Source organism: Labeo rohita, chromosome 17, assembly GCF_022985175.1.
Source record: "Labeo rohita strain BAU-BD-2019 chromosome 17, IGBB_LRoh.1.0, whole genome shotgun sequence".
NCBI lineage: Eukaryota > Metazoa > Chordata > Actinopteri > Cypriniformes > Cyprinidae > Labeo > Labeo rohita.
In genome coordinates, this window is record NC_066885.1 from 11,015,373 (window position 1) to 11,038,490 (window position 23,118).

At 38.6% G+C, this 23,118-nt stretch overlaps 1 protein-coding gene across 3 annotated transcripts in view; it reads left to right on the plus strand.

Annotated features, from left to right (window-relative positions):
- bcl11ba (BCL11 transcription factor B a) overlaps positions 1 to 23,118 on the plus strand; it is a 50,018-nt gene that overhangs the window by 2,385 nt on the left and 24,515 nt on the right. For all 3 annotated transcript variants that reach the window (XM_051133502.1, XM_051133501.1, XM_051133499.1), the window contains one exon: positions 12,687 to 13,076. In XM_051133502.1, coding sequence (XP_050989459.1) covers positions 12,687 to 13,076 — 390 coding nt within the window. The remainder of the gene's footprint in view (positions 1 to 12,686; positions 13,077 to 23,118) is intronic.

Below are 23,118 nucleotides of genomic sequence, written 5' to 3' on the forward strand. Positions count from 1 at the left end.
CAGATTAAAACTTTAAATTGCAGTGATTAATCAAACACTTTCAAAGTTTCTGTAAAGCCAAGTTTAGTTAGACTAAATTAGAGTGTAGTGTATCCGAGGTGTATGTTATGTTAATATTGAAGCATAATTTAATAAATTATGCTAATTTAGAGTGAATATTGTTTTTTTTATTTTCTCTGCTTTTGTTTTCTCTGCTTAAGCCTTTGTTAGGCTATGTATGGTTATTAAAATAATTTATTGCAAAATATATTTTTTAGTTCTTTTATTTATTACTACTATTATTTTTTACTTTAAAAAAGTGGCATGCTTGAGTCGTAGGCCTGTCTTCTCAAATCCTGATGCAGTGTAACTTTATGTATCATGTTTCGTTTTAAAGCAAAGTCTTTTGCACTTTTTACAAGAAATTTGTAGTAGTTTTCAAGGTGAGCAGCTACCTGTAACCACTGAACACAGGAACGGTTTAAGGGTTTACTTTTGCAGCGCATGCTGCAGGGATGCAGTGAGGTTGTTGTTTTTTTTTTTTTTTAAGGCTATGTTAAATTAAGTGTTAACATGCAGCCTTTGTGCTTTTAAGTTGTAGATGTGCACTTGAATGAAAAGAGGTGCCACAGCAAAGAAAATTATTTAAATGAAATTCATTAGACATCTTAATGTCAAAATAGCTGATACAAATGTCAAGCATGCTTAGCTGTTATTCTTTTTTTTTTTTTTTTAAATTGGTCTTATACACAACTCCTACCTTTTATACAGTGCTTTTATTTTTGTTAAGAAAACTGAAGTTAAATCAGTACGAGTGTACAAAGGAACAAAGCAGGCATGGGTCTAATAATGTTTCTCACACTTAGCTTTGCCCCCGAGTCAAGGTTGTGACTGAAATCGAGAGACTTTCCTTGACAAAGTTATATTCAAAACCAACAGTTATTTTCTATTGCTTGATGTAATTTCCCATTTAGATTTTCTTTGAAAGACTTTTACATCATTTGCATCACATAAGCCCAGCATTTAATTTTAAAACAGTGTTTATTTTTCATAGAATGCATCTGTTGCAGTTAAAAATAAAATCAAATCACTCAAAAGAAAATGAAATCTCTCAAGATTTAGTTTCATATTCATGCTTAAGTGTAGTCTACACATCCTAGATAATTCATAGCAGAGCCTAGTGATGTAATACCACCCAAATCTGTTTCGTGTTCCAGGGTTAGGGCCATGTATTCTGTGCATATATACACTAACACACACCATTCTTTTGCTAATGGCTTAATCTATTACTGTACGTGCACATATGTACGCGGTTGCACTGTAAACATTTAACATGCCTGTGCATTGTGTGTTTGAATTTACTGTTGAGTTTACAAATATGACTTACGACTTACGAGTATGACTATGACTTATGACCGAATGAGATTGGAGATGTTATTTAAAGCTTAATGCACATTATCCGGCATGCACTGCATGTAGCTAGCTTTGCCATAGGGCATGCACGGCTCTTTTTGTATGTCGTCTGCATATACGATCATGGCGGTCATTTATATATACGTTTATCTTTATGTATTTAATTGTGCAATAGCATGGGCATGCATGCAAACCGATTGTGTTTACAGCATAAACGCCATCCGTTCAATATGCATGTAAAACAATCATTCTGGTTTAGTAGAAAATGGCCCTTTTTGAATTTCTGTCGCTATAGTTATCACATGTCCCATCAGTCATTGCATGTACAATGGCTGTGGTTATTAATTTGGGCTTTAAATTTCAGAATGCTCCAGTTACACCAAGGAACTTTCCCTGAGTGCTTCTCTCTCTCTCTCTCTCTCTCTCACACACACACACACACACTCACAAACGGACACAAATGCAGACGTGCACAGAGTAAAGCAGACGCCAGTTTAGACATCAAGCTTTTGTATTTTTTTTTACATGCACACACTGAGAGAGAGAGAGAGAGAGAGAGAGAGAAAGGAAGGTGGTCGACTTTCTCCTTCTTAGAAACTAGAGATTGAAAGGTGTTCATTGCATCACCGGTGAATGAATATATAAGCTTCAGAGAGGTTCCTCAAATGTATCATGCCTTGGTGGGTTTTATGCAGAGGGCACGTAGGCCAGGTGCTAGCAGATAGTCATCTGAGCTCAGGGGTGTGTTTTTTCCTCGTAGTTCAGAATTCTCATCACATGCTGATTGTGGCTATGATTTTGATGTAACGAGTGTTTTTGTTTGTAGTAAGCAGCGTATGAACCCCTCGTGCATGCTGGCATGCGTGTGTGTGTGCAAATGTGCAAGCTAAAGACCCTTGTTCAATCTTATTCCGTTTGATATGTGGCTGATTATGTGAAATAGCTTCTTGTAGAGCAGGAAAATGTGGATGACAGTTGATATATCTGGTTTTTCTCTGTAACAGTTAAATTGTCAAATTTTGCTTTAAATGTCAAGGTCAAACGCAGTGTGGTCCCAGCCTCAAAGTTTCATTTTTGAGGACATATTTGGAGCTGTAAACAAGGGTGTGTGTGTGTGTGTGCATGTCTGCTCGTCAGCATGTCTGTGGTATTTAGCTTTTGTTAACCACGGTGTCTTAGCTGGATTAGCCTCGAGTTAGTGAGAGGCAATTTTTGTCTGCTCAAGTGTTCAAGAGTGTGTGTGTGTGTGTGTAGTTTACGTCCACATGTTAATTTATGTGTTCTCGGCATGAGCGATCTGCAAACTTTGCAGTGCTGTACATCAGTAGTTTTAATGGTTTGGCAGCCTGTGGTTGTGTGCTACATTACGCCACTCAAATGCATATTCTATAAACGCAGTGGTTTATTAGTTCTGCGTGAAATGCAACTGGTTGCAGTGTTTAGCACATTTTCGCATTATATATGTTGGGTTTTTTTTTATTATATGCTACTGAGTATTTTAAAATTTTGTACTTTTTAGGTTTTTAGTTTTTAGGAGGAATAATTATAAATATCATGTACCTTGCAAACCCTTATTAGTTACTGTAATTTGCAGATAAATTTCAAAATTTTTGCATTCACATAAGCGTACTCATATAAGTGTGTCATCACTGAATTGTCCGAATTTAAATTAAATTTTTGACACCTGTTCAATTTTTCATGTCATTGCACACCGTGTGTTTTATAACGTAGGGCTTTAAAATAAACCTAAAAGCGAGTTAACAGATGTCGTCTTCAGATGAAGGAAATCAGATGACAGCGAGAAGGTAATTTTCCTCCGCTGAGCTGCGGAATTATGAAGTTGTAACATAAATTTTCTGCTCTTGCTTAAGATGCATGTTTCACATTAGACCTGCCAGCACAGGAAACTGTCTTTATCGAATGCGTTAGGACATAAATTTTAGCCATGACTTTGTCATCACATTTGAGAGATTTTAATTTATGATAATAGCACATTCTTACTTGTTTAGATATAAACAATAGCATGTTTGATTAAATTAGTAATTGTTGAAATAGGGATACAGCCACAGAGATGTGTGCAGCTGCAGAAATCCATAATCAGTGTCTTTTCCTTTTTTAAAATTAATTAAATTAATTACATTTAAAGTTTGCTTTTTGCATTTGCATGCATGAAATCGACAGTGTATTATTTAGAATTAAACAAGGCATATTAAGTCAAACTAAGCTGGTCTTAAAATATGTTTAAGCTTCATATTTAAATGCTTGTTTTTTTTATTTCTGTTACAGTTCAGGGAATCAAGTGTCCTTGTTTTTATTTCATTTTGTCTGGGTGCTGAATTGGGCCACTTTACATTTGCAGTGCAGAGTGTGCTGGCCATGACCTGCTAGGGGGAGCTCTAAGTCTGCCAGAGGGGGTGAAAGGCAGTTCTGAAAAGTGTAAAAAACATATTTCCTAAATGTACTTAAATGGCTAAGTCGAGTGAAATAGGGGGCTGCGGCTTCCGACGACTCGGCATAGATGTTTCAAGCGATACTGCCATTAACACACATGCTCAGATGCAAACTGTCAACGCCTCACAGCAGCAGCTGGTCTTACAACATGAAGGCTCTGTCATTCTCTCTCCTTTTTTTTTACTTTGTCTTTAGCACTCAAGAACTTATTTAATTATTTACAGTGAGAGCTGGATTGGTGCTCATTTAAATATGTAATAAGTATTTGATAGGTGATAGCTTTAAATATAGATAGGACATCAAGCGTGACACCAAAACAAACAAATTTAGGTTGAACGTCACCTCTGTCGTTTTGCCAAGTGTGCTTAAAAAGTGAATGATGAAGTGGCTCTGGAACTTGTGGGCCCCTCTGACTGAGGACCTATTGTTCTTGCCATCTAAATAAATAAATTTGAGTCTGTGATATAAAAAATGGTAGCCTCCACAGAGCTTACACTCTCCCCATAACAATGGGCAAAATGTCTGCCTGGCACGTTTGATTAATACGCTTGCATATTCTCTCTTCCTTTCAGTTTCAGGTGGCTTTTGTTTGCGCCACGAGCGGGAGAGTGAGAGAGCAACTGAAAGCCCTCTCTAATGAAATGTACAGAAGTCTATGCCTGTCTGTCAGTATAAATGCATCAAGGCGGCTGAATCCTTTGGACGGCATCAAAAGTGGGCATAGTTTTCCATGGCTTGATTTATGAGACACAGACACTCGTAATAGTGGCTTGAGTGTTTGACGTCCCACAGCTGGCTGAGTTCTGACCGGCTCTGAGCATGGAAACGCTCCGCTTCCTGAGCATCAGACGAGCGTGGTGTGTGGGAATGTGTTACTAGCTGCTGATTGTGATATATGTGCCGTTTTGGTGCTATTTCATTAGAAATCTTTGCAGGGGGAAAAAAAGGAAAGATGCTAAGCTTTCAGCTTCCCATAATTCCTTTCCTTGTGAAAATATTAGGTAATATCTCCCTGATGAGATTTACCGATAAAGGGTTAGTCGGGCTCCCAGTGGACATCATCATGTTAATCTCTTTTTACCTGCAAGACGACTCATTTTCTATTTCCCCCCCTTTTTTAATTAAACAATGGACTAGCGCCGCCGCAGTGGCCGAGGATCACGCTTTTAAAATTCCGCCACCGCCGCCGTGTGCCACGATGATCCCTGTTCTCTTCTTGTTAACAGCTTCATTTGCACATGCACCACGCTTTACGCTCACACATGCACGCCACCACCGCGCGCATTTAGTACTGTTTTAAAACCTTTGCATCTGCACAGAAGCGCTCTGCAAGCTAATGTCCTGAACAAGACGCTGCTTTGTTTTTTACAAAGATTTCAGAGCTAAAACATGATGCTGTGTATTTACACCATTAAAGAACCTTTTATGACATTAATTCTGACACGTGTAGCTAAACAAACAGGTCGCAGAAAAGTTCTTAACCAAGAGAAAACAGGAAAAACTAGAGGCCTAGCGCAAGGTTTGCGGTTTGAGCGTCAATGCGTTTGACTGTGGGTTACAGATTAATGACAGACTAATTAATTCCTGATAGATTCCTGTAAGAGCTGCACGTGCATGTGCTACACAGGCCTTTACGAATGTGAAATGACTGGAAAGACGGCTGTCGTTTACTTGCTACCTCTTTGCCAACCTGTTTGTTTGTTTGTTTGCGTGCCGTCTGAGTGGAGGCTCAACCCAAATCCAGCCTGTCCTACTCAGCTAGCCTGCATCTCTGTTTTTTTGTGCTTGGGTAGCGGGCAGAATTGGAGTTTGTGGGCTGGTGTGGTCAGGTTTGTGTACGTAGCATTGCAACTAGCAAAGCCCCCACCCACTGCTTCTGCTCTTGTGCAGCCCAGGCTGATGGGAAACATAGGAAAATAATGCACAAACAGTAAAGCGGAGCTTTTATTGTTTGATTAGGCCCTTTCCCTGGCTTTCATTTTCAGCACGCTCTGCCCTCCGCGCACACAGTTCTGTGAATGGCTTTAATTGGCGCGGGGTAAATCTTTATATCTGGACAGCATTATAAAGTCTTTCAAGATTTAAATAGGAAAATTTATGGACCCAGTTAAAAACAATATGAAATCCGTTAAATGGTGTGTGTTGTCTAATTAGGCCCCAACAGTTGCAATGGCTTAAACAACCCTCCAAAACCTGTTCGACTGCGACTTTTCGTTCTGGAATCGCTATGGAAAATCTCAAACATGAGCCAAATAGCGCTGAGCGTTAATGGTGGGGTTTGCAGGGTGACAGTCCGAGGATGAAAGGTACGTTAACGCGGGGCTGCTGAAGCACTGTTACGTAACGTGCAGACCTTTGTGTGTTTTGGAGGGAAAGCCAGACTGTACCGTGATCAGCCAAATACCTGTCAACAGCAATTTGGTTCCCCACAAACAAAAAGACTCCGTAAGTATGAGTCAGAGGGCCCTGAACAATGGTGCGTAAATCCAAAATGGAAAAGGATAAATCCAAAACTGTGCCCTGTGATGCGTTTGTTTTAGGAAGCAAAGCTTTTTTTAGTTTTGTGTTTTACTGAAATCCCATTAGTGTTCATTCTGACTCATACAGAGTCTTAGCTTTCTTAGGTTAATGAGGCTTATTTTTAATATTACCATGTTGAGGTATCATGTTCGTGAAAAATGTTTTCTATTTATTGCGCTTTTTTCCATTCAACTGTAAAACTGAGATATAATAGTAAGCGTGCATTTTTATCCAAAGTTGAGATTTCATTTCAAATCATCCTTTTTTAGCCACCTATAAATATTTTTCAGGCTTTCTTACTTCCACTGTCCCTCACTGTCTTTCTCTCCGGCTGCCAGAGAGTGCTTGATAAAGACAAATAACATTTGACATTTCGGTGGCCCTGATAGAATTATATGGAGTATTTGTTGAGGGATCAGAGAAAATCATGAGCTGTAATGTTACCTTGGTGACAGCATTGTTATCGCTGGTGGATGAGAGAGTGTGTGAGAGTGTGAGTGTGTGTGACTGTGAGGAATTGCAGACTCTCACCTGTTTGCCTAGAGCAGGAAACGTACACCGTCGGATCGGGCCTGCGTGGTTCAATCTCATACCTTCCAGAGAGTTATTTAAAGGAATAGATCTGCTAAAAATGAAAGTTCTGTCACTTATTTATCCTCTTGTCTTTCCAAGCCTGTATGACTCTTTTTTTTTTTTAGGAGAAAAGCAAAAGAAGATGTTTGGAAGAATGTCTAAGCTGCTCTTTTCATAGATGAATTTTGCTTTACAGTCACTGTTCTTTTTTATCCTACTGAATAAAAATCTGCTTAGACATTTTACATGAAAACGTCATACAGGTTTTGATTGACATGAGGGTGAATAATTGACATCTTGAAGTGTTTAACTCGCCTATGGATTAGTTCAGACTCTATAGGCACGTTCAAGACCCTGCCGTATGTTTACATGATTACAACACCTGGTGTGTGTGTGTGTTTGTGCGTACGGGGGTCCCTTCTTTTGAAGTGCGTACTAGCGGCGTTGCTTGCAAGCAGCGTGTTTCCTGTGGTTGGCACAGACAGAGCAAAAGAGGGGACAGAGGGAGAGAGAAAATTTCAGCTGCGCACGTTCTTTACCACTCTGGGTTTTTTCTCCAGCTGTCACTTTGATTCAGGTCTGTGCTAGACCTATGACACATTAAACTAACGCTTTCCACTAGCGCACCTCAAATTCTCTCCCACAGTACTGAGAGGCTGCAATCTCACTCTCACCTTGTGTTACGCAGCTTATAACGGCTTATAACTTCTTGGTTTTATTTTATTGTGTAGCTTATTACCTGTTATAGCTGTTCATAGTCTATTACAAATATGCACTGTGGTTCATGTTGTCTTTCTGAACTTGTAAATCAGTTGAAAATTACCTCTTCCTGTAGTAGTGTTTGTTTGTGTATGCATGTATGTGTGTGTGTGTGTGTGTGTGCGCATCTCTGTTGGTGCAGCTTCCCAGGATGCACAAATGCGTGACACACAAACATGCATGCATATTGCTCATGTACATGCCTGCAAGCAATCTTCATTTATTTGTTCAAATGCATATGCTTTTTTTGTGCATGTGCTCACAGGTGCAAGTACAGTTACAGATATATGTAAAACAGTTTTGGTTTTAGACACCTTCCCCAGCGAGAGAGAAAGTAGAGTCACAAAGTCCTCACATTTAAAATGATTTATTTAAAGCATATTTGTGTGTGTGTGTGTGTGTGTGTGTGTGTGTATGTATATATATATATATTATATATATATATATATATATATATATAAAGAAAATTATGTAAAATTAAGATTTTTTTTTTTTAAGAATTTTAAGTAACTTGTGACATTGGATATGTAGCTGCCTGACCAAAGCTTCTCATTTCTCAAATAAAAAATAAAATAATATAATAAAAATATATATATAAAAAATAAACATCTTAATTATTGGTCTTAGACTTCATATTATAACAGCAAATTTTCTCTTATTACTTCTGTTTATACACTAATTAGGGCTGTCAAACGATTAATCGCAATTAATCACATACAAAATATAAATATAAGTGCACACATATTAATGTACATATTTAAGAGAAATACGTAATTTATAAACAAAATATTTTTATTTATATATAATATAAATTATATATAAAAATTATAACTATAATAAATACTTCTTAAATATATACATGAATGTGTTTGTATTTATATATACATACACACAGTACACACACATATATTAGGCAAACTCAAACTTTTATTTCGTATGTGATTAACCGTGATTAATCGTTTGATACCTCTAAAACTAATGTAATTCCTTAAAATAATCATATATTTTAATATTTATTTTAATTATTTTAATACTTGTGTCTTTTATTCTTAATACCAATATGTGACCTTGGACCACAAAACCAGTTATGAGGGTCGTTTTTTTTAAAATTGAGATTTGAAATATTTGAAAATCTGGAATCTGAGGGTGCAAAAAATTAAAATATTGAGAAAATCGCCTTTAAAGTTGTCCAAATCAAAGTTCTTAGCAATGCATATTACTAATCAAAAATGTAGTGATATATTTACAGTAGGAAATGTACAAAATATCTTCATGGATACTTAATATCCTACTGATTTTTGGCATAAAAGGAAAATTTATCATTTTGACCCATACAATGTATTGTTGGCTACTGCTACCAATATACCTTTATGACTTATGACTGGTTTTGTGGTATATATCCAAAAAGGTGCCTGTGGTTCAAAATAAATATGAGAGTTTCAATAAAATTATTAAGTAAGTCACTGTGTAACCACAGTTACATTTTTAATGCAGTGTATTGCATATGCCTTTCTTTTCTTTATTTACATGCAGACTAATCTAATGCACAGATGGCCTGATACTGCCCGAAGGGGGTCTGTACTCCTCTCCTATATGTCTGAGTTGGGGGGGGTGTTGCTGGATTTGAGGGGGTTCAACTACCTTAGTCATCTTCAGTCATTTCCTTGATTATAGTGGTAAATCTAAAAACACTGCCGTGTGTGCAGATGTAATATATATATTTTGTAATGCTTTATTTAACTGAAATGCTTTCGAAGTATGATCGCAAAGTCTTTAGATGCTGTTGTATAACAGGATGCACATCTAAAGTTCTTCTAATGTAATGCGTATCGTCTGAAATAAAGATAAGAGGGGGTTTAGTGGTTTCGTTTTCAAAGCTGCATTCTGAGCTTGACGTTACAAATCTGTCCGCATTCATAATTTGGACCGTGGACAAATTGCAGATGGATGCGCAGGCTGCTCGTAATTTATCATCGAAAATTAGTGGTTAGCCAGTTCCTCTGGGAGATGTAAACAGGGCTACCTGTGTTGTGTGAGCAGAGTGGTCCGTTCCTCCATCTTTGTCTCTATCGCCGTCTGTCTCTTCTCATGGCGTTTCTGCAAGGCCTCATATTGGTGAAAAGTGCACAGGCCGTGTTTAAAAATTAATTTATAAATGAATTTTAATTTGTGCTTCATGGGTTGTTCCACAGGGTTGTTTCTTCTTTAAAAACGTCCCACATTTGTCCTTTAGGCTGACAATTTGAGAATTCCTCCCTTCATTCTCCTCCCAGATTTATGTGCACTTCAAAAATCCGCACCTGCTCGCTGTGTGGCTCTAAGTGTTGCTATGGTAGTGTTTTTCTTCTTTTTTTCCTGCTTTCACCCAAATCATGCAGCGTGTTGAGTAGAGAGAGCATGAAAGCAGTGACAGGAAGCTGAAGAGTGTAAAGTGGCAGTCAGAGAGGTGTTTGTCTAGATCTTATGATTAGTATGGCGCAAGGATAAGCTGTCAAATGTAACATCAACAGAGCTGTCTGTCAGGGGGTCCCGAGGGGGCTTTGTCAAGGGCCTCTACTGTCTTTGATAAAACTGCTCTTGCACTCGGCGTTGGGCTACAAAGGGCCGATTGTGGCCGCGTGCTGAAAGGTGAGGCTGAAATTTCAAAATGGAGGCAGAGGGACCCAGGTTGTCCGGCGTACTCTGTGGTTTGAGCGCCCGCCGCTCCGCACTGTTTATCTAGGTGACAGAATCAACCAGAAGATCTGCAGGGCCTCTTGCTCTCATGGCTGTGCAAATATCTCTCACAGCCAAAAACGGAGCCCTCCCTCCTGTCTTTTTTTTTTTTTTCTTTCTTCTCCCTTCAGACGGTCTGGCGGTCTCATTCTCAACCTCACAAGTACTGTATTGTATATTAATAACAGTGCCTTGCTGTTGGGTCTCGGCCTCACATATGGATGTTTATCAAGAGTTGGCTGGTTACAGGACAGAACACGCCGAACTAGAGCGAGGTGCCTCGTGTGTGGCCGCTGGGATGATTAAATTTAAGTCGGCCTTTATTTTCTGCTCTCCAAGTTTAGTGGGACTGTCATGGGACGTAGGTGAACGCATAAATGGGCCCCAACATTCATTTCCTTTATTTTAACAAGCTGCCAAATAACGAAATGCTAAATGACCTGACCCTGAACTCGTAGAAAATGTGTGATTACGTCCCAAGTTCCACACCATTTGAATTTTATTTCAATTTCCCTCACTGATGTGTTTCAGTCATTTTTTTTTTTTTCTGAATTAGTGTGTGGAGGCGGATAGGGATGCATGGATTGATGTAAATACAGTGGAAAATTATGAGTTAAAGATGAATCAACATTTGTTAATGCATTTAATTTCCATAACTAGTGTATTTCTGAGTGAAACAGAATATTAAGCATTAAATAATTTAGAGTGAGGCTTGATTTTGTTTATCAGGTTAGGATTGGATTGTGAGTATTAGGGTTAGTTTAAAAAAGTCTATTCTGATATATTTGAAATCCATTATTTTTTCCATAAAAGACAACAGGTTAAAGAAGTAGATAGATACAACGTGAGGTAAATATTTGTAAGTGCGTTTAATTTGCATGAAATTACATATTTCAAAGTGAAACTGGAACAAAAATTTTGTTTTATTTAGTTTTAATGTTATTAAATAACAATATAACTCACCTAAAAAGCTAGTATTTTATTTTAAATTCCCATACTGATGTATCTGAATGAATCTAAATGCATGAAGTGACATATTTCAGAGTGAAACAGAATATTATGTGGAAAATAATCTAGGGCGGGATGAGTGTTGGGGGTAACGCATTACAAGTAACGTGAGGTATGTAATCAGATTACTTTTTTAAGTAACTAGTAAAGTAACACATTACCGTTACAATGTCAGAGCTACTTTTTTAAATAAGTAACGCAAGTTACGTTCTTTTTTTCTATTTATTAATTAAAAGCTCTCTTGTCCCCATGTTGAGAGAAAGGGGAGTAAGATGTTACTTTAGTGTTACTTTAGTTTTAGAATAAATGTGAACATGTAAAAAACAGTTAAATGCAACTTAGAATATGATGCAAACCGCAATAATTAAACGTTAAATAATACAGATATCTCTTTTGTATTTATTCCTGGTTTATTCACCAATGTCTTTACTGCTGACCTTCGATGATCCAATTTAACCATATTAATAAGCAAAAATTACTCTAGATAAAGTAAAATTTGTTTTTTTTTATTGATGAAAGGTGTTAAACTTTCATCTTCTGCATTCTACTGTACAGACGTAGATTTACTTTTCCTTCAGCCTGAGGCTTTTGGTGTTAAAAGGCTTTTACATTTGCCAAAAATAGAATTTTTTATAGTAAAACAAACAAGCCCTGCCCATATTTAGAAAGTAACACAAAAGAATGCAACACATTACTTTCCATAAAAAGTAGTAACGTAATTGGTTAGTTTTTTAGGGAGTAACACAATATTGTAATACATTACTTTTAAGTAACTTTCCCCAACACTGGGCGGGACTTTTAAATTATCAGGATCTGACTGGATTGTGAAATCGGGTTAAGTACATCATTCTGTGATATTATTGGATAATACTTTTCCCCACCCACATGACTTTGGCTACATCAGCAGAAATAAAGCTCATTTCAAGTTCCCTATCAGTCGGTCATTTTCGACATCATTGGGATCCCAATCCATCGGTCACCGATGTGACGTCTCTGTTCCCTCCTTCAGGGAACGAGGGTTACATACGTAACCGAGACATTCCCTATCAGTCAGTCACTTTCAACGGCAATCCGTCAGTCACCGATGTGATGTTTCCATTCCCTCCTTCACGGAACAAGGGTTACATATGTAACCGAGAGGTTATTAAGTTTAAATCTTTTTTTAAAATTTGTTTAGACTAATACGCACTGCTGATTTGTGCACAGATGGAGCGTTTATTAAGAATTCCCTCTTGTCTCAAAACACTTTGTTTCTTTTGCCTCCATAGCGGAAGCTGAGCATGTGGATGCGGGGCTGGCCGTGGCTGATCTCCACTCGCACCCTCACCCGCTGCTGGATCCCAGCATGTCTGGGCCTCTGCCTCCGGGCCTGGGCGACCACGACCTCCTCACCTGTGGCCAATGCCAACTAACCTTCCCACTGGGGGACATTCTGCTCTTCATCGAGCACAAGAAAAAGCAATGTCAGGGTCTGACGACCAGCCACGGTTGCTACGACAAGATGGCGGACCGCAATAGCCCCTCGCCGCCCCGCGCAGAGCTGAGGAAAGTGGTGGAACCGGTCGAAATTGGAATCCAGGTGACACCTGAAGAAGAGGACGAGAGACTGTTGACGCCCCCAAAAGGAATTTGCCCCAAGCAAGAAAGTGGCCTGGCAGGTAGGTCAAACTCTCTCAAGAAAAGTTTCGAGCAGGCGTACGAAGCTGACGCTAATGAACTCGCACGTTGTCTCGCGCCAGCGTGTTTTCTAATACCGATGTGCACAAACGTACACTTAGAGCCTGCAGAGTTGCAGACAAAGGGAGACACGCACTCATTTACCTCGGTAGGACTCTGGGCGTCCTGTAGTGATTGTGATACCGCTCATCTGCGAGCCTCAAGAGAGATTGTTTTTCCTTCAGCTGATTTCATTAGGGGAGCCTACGCCGTGCAAAGTGAAACATCACATTACTGACTCAAAGCCCTAAAACCCCCCTGAAGGACTCTGGTAGTTGAAACAAATTGTGCAAGACGTGACAGAGAACTCACCCTACTTTCATGGAGAAATCCAGCCTGAGCCATCTGCTTAAAAGGTGAAAAGCTCATTAAAATTCAAATGCTCAAAAAAAAAAGAGGGAGAGAGAGAGGAGAGGAGAGAAAGAAAGAAATAGAGTAGGATTAAAAGAGTGAGTTTCCTATTGAATAGGGGTAAAGAGGCAGTTTAGTTTAGTCCAGCTGTAGGGAGAGAACTCTCCCAGTTATCTTACAAAACAGCGCAGTCGAGTCCTTCACAAAGAACCCGGAGGGATCTTGGGAAATGGGTCTCATAAAATAATATTCTAGGTTGGACAAAGTTACCGGGGGGAAACGCAGGGGAGCGGCTTATGACACTGCCTCGGTTTTTAATAACGTCGTTTTTTAATGCCTCGCAATCCTTATTTGCCAAAGTTACCCGCGGCATCGGAGACAATTTATTCCGTGCCACCACAATGCCTCGTGTATTTAAATGTCTGTAATAATGAGGCCGCTGCTAAATTACTCAGTACCTCACATGATGCAGGCAGACTTCACTCCCAGACTGACTGACTGGCTGGCTGCTCGCACCGAGAGAGTGTTGGCGTCACTTGTGAAATATGATGCAAGCGTCCACACAGTTACGTGCAAACTGTTCCACTACAGTTCATCATAGATGTTTCCTTTTTAAAGACTGGTTGGTAAACGCTTACTTTGCTAACCACACACACACACACACACACACACAAAAAAACCTTTAGGTCAGAGGTTATAAAAAAAGTTTTTGTGCACACACACAAACACATACGTAATTATTGAAACGGCAGTTGTGATGCGTCTCTGAAATTTTGTAAATGACTTTTAAATATAATCAGTTTTTGTTCTTGACAAAATTCTCTTGTTCTAAATGAAGGATAAAAAGGACAGTGGCCACTGTTTATGTTACTATTAGTGCAAATGTTTAAAAAAAAGTGTGGTAGATAATTCGATTATCCAATTAATGCTATTTCAGTCGATGCCATATAAAATGACTAGATCTCTCTTTATTTCGACTCCCGTTTGTGAAAAGATCCACGCAGAAAAGAAGTTTTAATCTCATTTAAACTTCAGAATTTGACAAATGGCACATGAGAGGTGAACATTTGCCTTTGTAAATCATATTGCAGTTAGCACGAGTAAATTTTACACCTTTCATTAATTCAGGGCTGGAGAGGGAGGCAGTTCGCAGAGAAGAATATAACGGCAGATGAAACATCCTCTGAAAGTGATTAAGACGCTTGAATGTCAGCTTGAGCATGCGGCTAAACACTCACAGGCTGCCTTGTATTCATAATTGCCTCCCAGCAGGTTAAAGTATTCTTTTATGCTAAACCTTTCCCGTTCCATTTGTTCTCGACGTGAAACAGAAAATGACACGCAAAAAAACACTCAGCCACTCCGCCTTGAAAATAGCAGTGGTGCTCTTGCTCGGCAAAGCGCAGATCATTTTTCATGAATTTGTTTTTTTTCTTCTATAATATATCCATCTGCCAGCTTCAAGTGGAGAAATGAGAGAAAGAATGAGAATGCGGGAGAGAGAGAGAGAGAGTGATGTTGATGAGGAAGACCACTTCTGGATCCATCAATATGATTCCAAAAGCCAACTCTAATCACACCAGCGTTATTTTTCGTAAAAATTCCCTGCTTTTTTTTAAGGCCAGAGTGCGCTTTCATCTTTTCATTAAACCGTCCGAGTAACCTTGACACACGAGCAATGTTGTGACAGGTCTTAAACTCCACCGCTTCATTCCCACACGTCAGCCTCCATCACATCAGCCCGCTCACATGTGATTCACCGGTAGTCCAACAGGAAGAGCATCATTTCAGGCCTGAAGTTAACGTTCCCAATATCACGGCTCATATCTTGCGTATATTACGGGCCTTTAGGAAGAAAATCATCCAAGTGATTCTTGGTTTTTGGCTGAGTGAAGGTGCTAAACGGCAACTTCATTAAGTCACACATACGTAAGTGTTCTCGAGAGACTCGGCGATGATAACTAAACATTGTGTGCTTTGCTCCGGAAACCCTATAATCAGACCTCGTGATAAAGTATTCTGATTACTGAAATTGCTTTTAGCGATAATTCTCCCAGTGGCTTTTTCTTTATTAGTGTGTATGAAAAAGTCAACGTTATCTATGACAATACGGGACAGCCATTGAAGAGGAACCACTTGAGGGTTGAATTCAATATTTCTCACATAAATATCAGCAGGACACAGGCTCGCTCGGCACCGTATTGTATTGCCACTTAGCCGTCTTAAGTTTCAGCGGAATTTAATTATATTTAATAGCCCTAATTAAATAAAATATGACATTCTGCATACCCTCAGGCGATAGGAGCTGCTGCTGGGGGCATCAGTAGGGCTCGGTTTGCGTGCGCGAGCCACTAGAGCCCCTCTCGTGTCACGCAGCTAGGTTAAAACGGTGAAAAATAGGGCCCTGAGATGGCCGACATAGCTGGCTCTTGCCAGTGTGCACCATTAAACAGTCCATATGTGAAATACATACATAAATAAACAAATAAATAAGACATTTACCACCCCTTAATGCATCTAGATGGCTTAGCCTGCTGAAGCTGGCCAGGCATTTAATGGTACTTGTTATTTAATTATAGATCTCAGATAGAGGTGCTATGAACCGAGGTGCATTGTGCTGAAAATGTTCGCTGTGAGGATGCTTTAATTAAAGAGCAGTAATTTAATATGATCTCATGAACCTGAAACAAAAGGATTATGAGATAACATTATGCATAACATCTTAGAATAGGTGTTTTTGGTGGTCAAATCAACACACGTTCGTGTCCAAGTGCAGCTGGGATAATCTGAATTCTTCAGGAAATGTGAGTTTCTTATTAAAACATGCTTTTGAATTCTCAGTCGCTGACTTTATAACATATAAGTGATCAGATGCAAAATTTGTACGTTTTAAATATGCATGTGCGATGGTGGAAGCAAAGAAGATTGTGTCAAGCTCTGTTTGTCATCTGTTTGTTTGTGTTCCACAGCATCCAACAGGGATGGTTGTGTTTTAGTGTTTCAAGAAAACCGAATCAGATGTGGTGTAAATAAAGAGCGTAAATAAAGGCTTATTTCTCAGAGTGTTTGGTGCTGGCTGTAATCAAGCTTCTCTTGGTGTGCATGTGTGGTGATGCAGCCATCTACCATTCCAAACCAATGTTGCATTTGAGGTTGGCTTAAATATCACTATGCAAATAAGAGTGACAAATAGGAAGCAAACATTTCCTTAAGGGTTTTGATTTGTAAAGATATATTTGGTTGCAGTACTGTGTTAACATGACTTTTTTTGAGCATCAGGGAATTTGTTTACTAAAATCATGATTTACCTCAGTTTTGTTTTATATTCTTTAGTCATATTATTTAGGTGTATTATATTACATAAGGGGCAATTTTTTTGAAATTGAGATTTCTATATGTATATATGGTTTGTTAGACAATATTTAGCCGAGATACACTATTTGAAAATCTGAAGGTGCAAAAAAAATCAAAATATTGAGAAAATCGCTTTTAAAGTTGTCCAAATAAAGTTCTTAGCAATGCATATTACTAATCAAAAATTATGTTTTGTTATATTTATGGTAGAAAATGTACAAAATATCTTTACAGAACATGATCTTTACTTAATATTCTAATGATTTTTGGCATAAAAGAAAAATGTATCATTTTGACCCATACAGTGTATTTTTGGTTACTGCCACAAATATACCCGTGCTACTTAAGACTGGTTTTGTGGTCCAGGGTCACATATAAGAAGGCATGTAAAAATGTTTTAGGTATGTTTAGTTATATTTAGGCTAATCACATTTCAGTATGCAAATAGGGATAAGAAGGAAGACTAATTGGAATTCGGTATGCAAATAAACTATCTTTGCTGTTACAGTGTGAATGCTAAACATTCTATCTGCTATTTTATTTATATATATATATATATATATTTTTTTTTTTTTTCAAAATTTTAAAATCTAAAGTTTACCAAAAAGTCTTAAATGTTTAAATATTAATGCATGTAAAGCAGTTAATTGAAGTTTTAAAGAGCATCAGTATTGAGTAAGGAATATACATATAAATATATTATTGTTATTAAAAGCTGACTATAAAATGCCATTCAATTGCATTAGTGCTCAATCTTAAACATCTCAGCAGGCTGCATCAGTTAGCTCGCATTCTATCACCATAGGAACGCCAGTTGGCCAAGTGGTGAGATGGTGGACATGTCTTTTTCCATGATGGGCCCCTGTTTCTGTCAACGTTTCACTCTCTCTCTCTCTCTCGATCTCTCTCCCCACTCACACCATCCAAGCACACTCACACAGCTTTACACGTCTAACAAGTGCTGCGACAGGGGGAGTTATTTCTGACCCTTGGCTCACCAGATCGTCGTGGTGAATATTTCATGAGACATGCTATATTTATAAAGAAATTTACCTCAAACACTTTCCTCTCTCACCCTGCCTCTCCTTGAGAGTGATCACACCGCTGGGCTTCTGTCGCTTCGGAGCCCACACCTGCCATTAATGCCGTCTCGAGTCTAACGCCAGAACCGTTTGTAGGTGTTATGCAAATCGATTCATCAGGAGCCAAAACGCTTGATGTTCAGGGCCTGACACCCTCAGTATCAGCATATTTGATGGTCATAGATTCATTGTGAATGGTAATTAAATGTGCTCTTAGTCTGTTTTTCAGCTTCATTTAAAATTTTAAAGAGTAAAGGAATGAACAGTGCTTGAATGTAAAATTTCGAGTAGTATGGAATAATAAAATATATTTTAAGGTTCGCCTCATGGGGGTCGCCATGTTGAGATCACATGGCCTGCTACAGTTAAAGTCAAAAGTTTACATACACCTTGCAGGATCTGCAAAATGTTAATTATTTTACCAAAATAAGAGGGATCATACTGTACAAAATGCATGTTATTATTTTTTTTATTTAGTACTGACCTGAATAGCATTTCACATAAAAGGTGTTTACATCTAGCCCACAAGAGAATATAATAGCTGAATTTATAAAAATGACCCTGTTCAATAGTTTATATAAGCTTGTTTCTTAAGCTTCTTTGTTGTTACCTGAATGGTCCACTGTGGTTTTTTGTTTAGTGATAGTTGTTCATGAGTCCCTTGTTTGTTCTGAACAGTTAAACTGCCCGCTGTTCTTCAGAAAAATCCTTTGGTTTTTCAGCAATTTTGTGTTGAAAATTTGAACCCTTTCCAACAATGACTGTATGATTTTGAGATCCATCTTTTCACACTAAGGACAACTGAGGGACTCACATGCAACTATTACAGAAAGTTCAAATGCCCCCTGATGCGCCAGAGGGAAAAGAGCCATGGGGTGAAAACTTTTTGAATTTAAAGATCATGGTAAATTTAACTTATTTTGTCTTCTGGAAAAAACATAAGTATCATCTGTAGCTTCTGAAGAGCAGTACTAAATGAAAAAAATATGATATTTAGGCAAAATAAGAAAAAAATGACTTTTCATTTTTCCTTCTGAAGCATCAGTGAGCGTTTGAACCTTCTGTGATAGTTGCATATGAGTCCCTCAGTTGTCCTTTTAAAAGATGTATCTCAAAATCATACAGTCATTGTTGGAAAGGGTTCAAATACAAAAAAATGTTGAAAAACCAAAAGAATTTGTGGGACCTGAAAGATTTTTCTGAAGAACAGCAGGCAGTTTAATTGTTTAGAACAAACAAGGGACTCATGAAAATAAACAAAACAAAAAAACAGCAGTGGATCATTGAGGTAACAACACAGTATTAATAATCAAGTGTATGTAAACTTTTGAATGGGTCATTTTTATAAATTCAACTATTATTTTCTAGTGTGGACTGTATGTAAACATCTTTTGTGTGAAATAATATCATGAAATAAATAAATAACACGCATTTTGTATGATCCCTTTTATTTTAGTAAAATAATTAACATTTTGCAGATTCTGCAAGGTGTATGTAAACTTTTAACCTCAACTGTAAATCCGAGCACATTATTACATTATTTTAATAGACACTTTTGCTCACAGAGTAAAAAGAATCATGGCTGACTGTGCACATTTCAAAAAACTTACAGTACAACATAAAAAAAAAAAATACTGGGTGCATCTTTAACTATTCAAAAATGCAAATAGCTTACATTCTATTTATGTAGCGCACTGTAAAATATTTGCAGTGTAATTCATTTTTTATTTCTGAGTGATAAAATGTGCTTATTGTCTCTCAATAGTGAGACTGTGGTGTATCTCTGATCTCAGAGCTTTTAATGCTCTGGAGAACGATCCGGTCCTGGCTTCGGTGATACTGAGCCCCGGCCAGCCGGTTCCTGTTACGTGCCCTCACTTCCTACCTATTTTTGAGGTTCTGCCCAGAAAGATTTGTTTCTGAGTTTCACTTGCAGTGGTGTGGTGCCAGTATGGTTTGCCAGCTCTGTAACTCTGCAGGATGTGCTTACTTTTGAATGTTAGCATTTATATAGATTTCATCTTTGTTTGTTATTAGGCATTCGGTTGACTAGGTAGATTTCATCGACTTGTACGTACAGTTAACGTTTTCTCTGATGTAATGTCTAAATTCAATATTTACAGAGGGGAATTGAGAGAACATGCGCTGCCCATTAGATGTTTAACATTGTTATTAAGCAGACTGAATTTTGATTGCTTCAGAAGATGGTATATTTTTCGATTTTCTGCCCAGCAGAGATGAACACGCACAGTCCAGAATAAACAGATATTTGGATCCTCCCTCGCTGTGCAGAACATCTCAATCGAGAGTACATGTCCCTCTCTCAGAATCAACATATACACTGGGAGGGCTCTTCAATAAATAATGACACAACACAGGCGCAGAGATATCGAAAACATGCTTCCATAATATGACACACATGCCATTTTTTCAATTAAGATTCACAAAGGCTTGGCAGGAGGACGGTCTGCCCTGGTGCAGAGGCTATGCCTCAATCAGTGTGCACAGATAGATGTGTGTTTGATTTAATATGTTGCCTCAGATGCGGTTATCTAGCTGGTCTTCTTGTTTTATTCCCTTTCAGTTGTTTCAATAAAGCCTGAAGTCGTACCAAGCGGACGTTTTGAAGTGATAATTGCCCACTTTTGTCTGGTTTTCCCATTTTTATTACATTAGCCCTATTACATTAGCCATTAGCTGAATTCAGACATATAATATAATGTAGCAAATACTTTGAATGTGGCATGAATGTGAGTTTTTTTAGATGTCATGTTTTCCTGGACTACATTAACACTTAAGATTAACATTCAAATTTGCATTAATAGTTTGTTTACTGATTTAGCGTGCTAAGCAGTTACATTTGAAATCATTTGCATTTTTTACATCACCGCGGCATGTAATCAAGCTTGCAGAATCAATTCGATTTCTATATTTAGAGCTATTAGTTTCCTGGCCGTCATGTAAAGTAGACTGTCTGGTTTTAGCAATATCTCTGTTAATCGGCGGTTGATTACTTGGCCCTCATGTCGAACCATCCTCGGTAGTTATGACACGGCCTTACGTGCCGCTAAAGCCGTTCCCTTTGGTGAACCAGACTTTAATTTCTTCCCTCCTGTGTGTTTAATCCACTACTTCAAAATTCAGGAAAGTGCTACCTTTACTTAGCTTTTGAAATGCCTTCCAAATCCTTGCATTTGGGTCGTGTCCAGCAGCGGCAAGAACAGGAAAAGCCAGGAGGAGTGAGAAGCCGAAAACGAGAGAGAGAGAGAGTGAAAGAACGAGAGAAAACAGTTTTAGTCATTAATAGACCATAAAAAAGGAAAGCTGCATCCATGTTCTTCTCAGCATCTTGAAATCCTTTTCAGATTTTTGCCTCGTTGCTTTTTTCAGTTAATCACTTTGCATGCACTCATTTAAATATTAAAATTTTCTTTAATCATCAAAGGCAGTGAGCCTCATGCATATTCATATCCGCATCCCCCCCCCCCCACGCTTCCCCCAGAATTACAGGTTCATTACCTCGCTCCAAAGCCAAACAGTCATTACCAAGAGCCAGCTTTTTAATTGCGGATGCCTGGCCATCATCGCCTTACTGCTAAGATTTAAACTTCCATAAGAATATAAAAAAAAGATTTCCCAAGTTCGAAATAACTTAACATACTTGTTATACATTCTCTGTGCCTTGGAAAAAAAGTACAGAGTCTGAGAGAGAGAAAGAGAGAGAGAGACCGAGAGCGAGGGAGAGAGAGAAAAACCTGTTCTTTGGCTGGAGCTCTGAATATTTGTCAAGAGGCTTGACGAAAGTTGCATTTGCATAATGACTTTGTAGTTCTGCATTAATAAAATTTGCATATGAAGCCGTGTTAATTACTCCTGATCAGGCTTTTTTGCATTCATGCATGGTAATTTTCTGCGACTTGCGAGAATTGATGTCCTGGCGTCAGGGCTGTGATTGGTGGCGGTGGCGCTTGTGGATGTGGGGATTTGTGTGTGTGTGTGAGTAAGTGTGTGTTTGCGTATTTGTGTTTTAGGGGGGGGTCAGGAGGAGATGGCGTCGGATGTACCGGAGAGAAAGAGGAGATGGCACATTTGTGTGTATGTGCGGGTCTCTTTATTGCATCGCTCTCTTGCTGTTGTCTCAGATATCTCCTGTAATTGGTCTAAGAAAAAGAGCAGTCATTTAAACGGCTTTCTATGTAATGAAACGTCATAAAGCAAGCAGAAGAAAACAGCCCCTCAACCGCAGACAGGCATTTCAAATCTATTGTTTGGCCTATTTATTTCTAAACAAGACGACTGTTCTCGGCAATAGAGGGCTTTGGTGTCTTTACCATCTGAATGGAGGACGTTGGAAGAATAGAACCAAAAATAGGATCGTTTACCTTCTTAATTTTCATTTTGTTCCAGATCTTCCCGTTTTCTTCCTCCTTCCCCCCCCTTTGTAGTCTCACACCTGATTGGTTTAATCCGTCTTATTGCTAGTATGCAATTAAGTAACGTGTTTACGTTTCGCTTTCTTTTCTTGGTTTACTTAGCGTCGGCTTGTGTGATCTTTTTCCTCCTTGCAAACCTGATGAAATGTTTCTAAATGCTTGTGTGCACGTGTATTTTAACTTTGAAATGAGCTCTATTTATTCATTCCTTAGGGATTTGCCTTAATTTAAGCATGTCAATTTGTACACTTTTCACTAACGTTACCTTTCCACTGATTTTTCTTTTCCCTTTGTCAGAGCCCTGCTGGGTTCAAGCATTTGCCTATGGAATTTTGGCCCCTCGCTTGTGGTTTGGCAAAGGCATCACACGACACTGTGTGTGTGTGTGTGTCTGCTTGTGTGTGTTTGTGAGCAAATGCCCCTTGCTAGCAAGACTGAGAAGTGTATATGTGAGTTTCTTTCTCTCCTTTTCTTTTTCAGAAACCGGTGGTCTCCTTGTCATTTTGATATAGCGACAGAATTAAACACAACTTTTACCAGCATGAGGATTCTGGGGCTGGTTCCAAAACAAAGAGATGTGTTTTGAGCCAACAGACGCTCAGCATATGAGCGCTATGCTGCAATGCACAGAGTGTGTGACGGCTCTGGCATACCTGAAGCCTGGCGCTTTCTAAACGCTGCCATGTGTGCCATCAGTGTTGTGATAATGGCCGAGAGAAACTTACAACGCTGCTATAGCCTCAAGGGCAGCGTAATCATAGCCA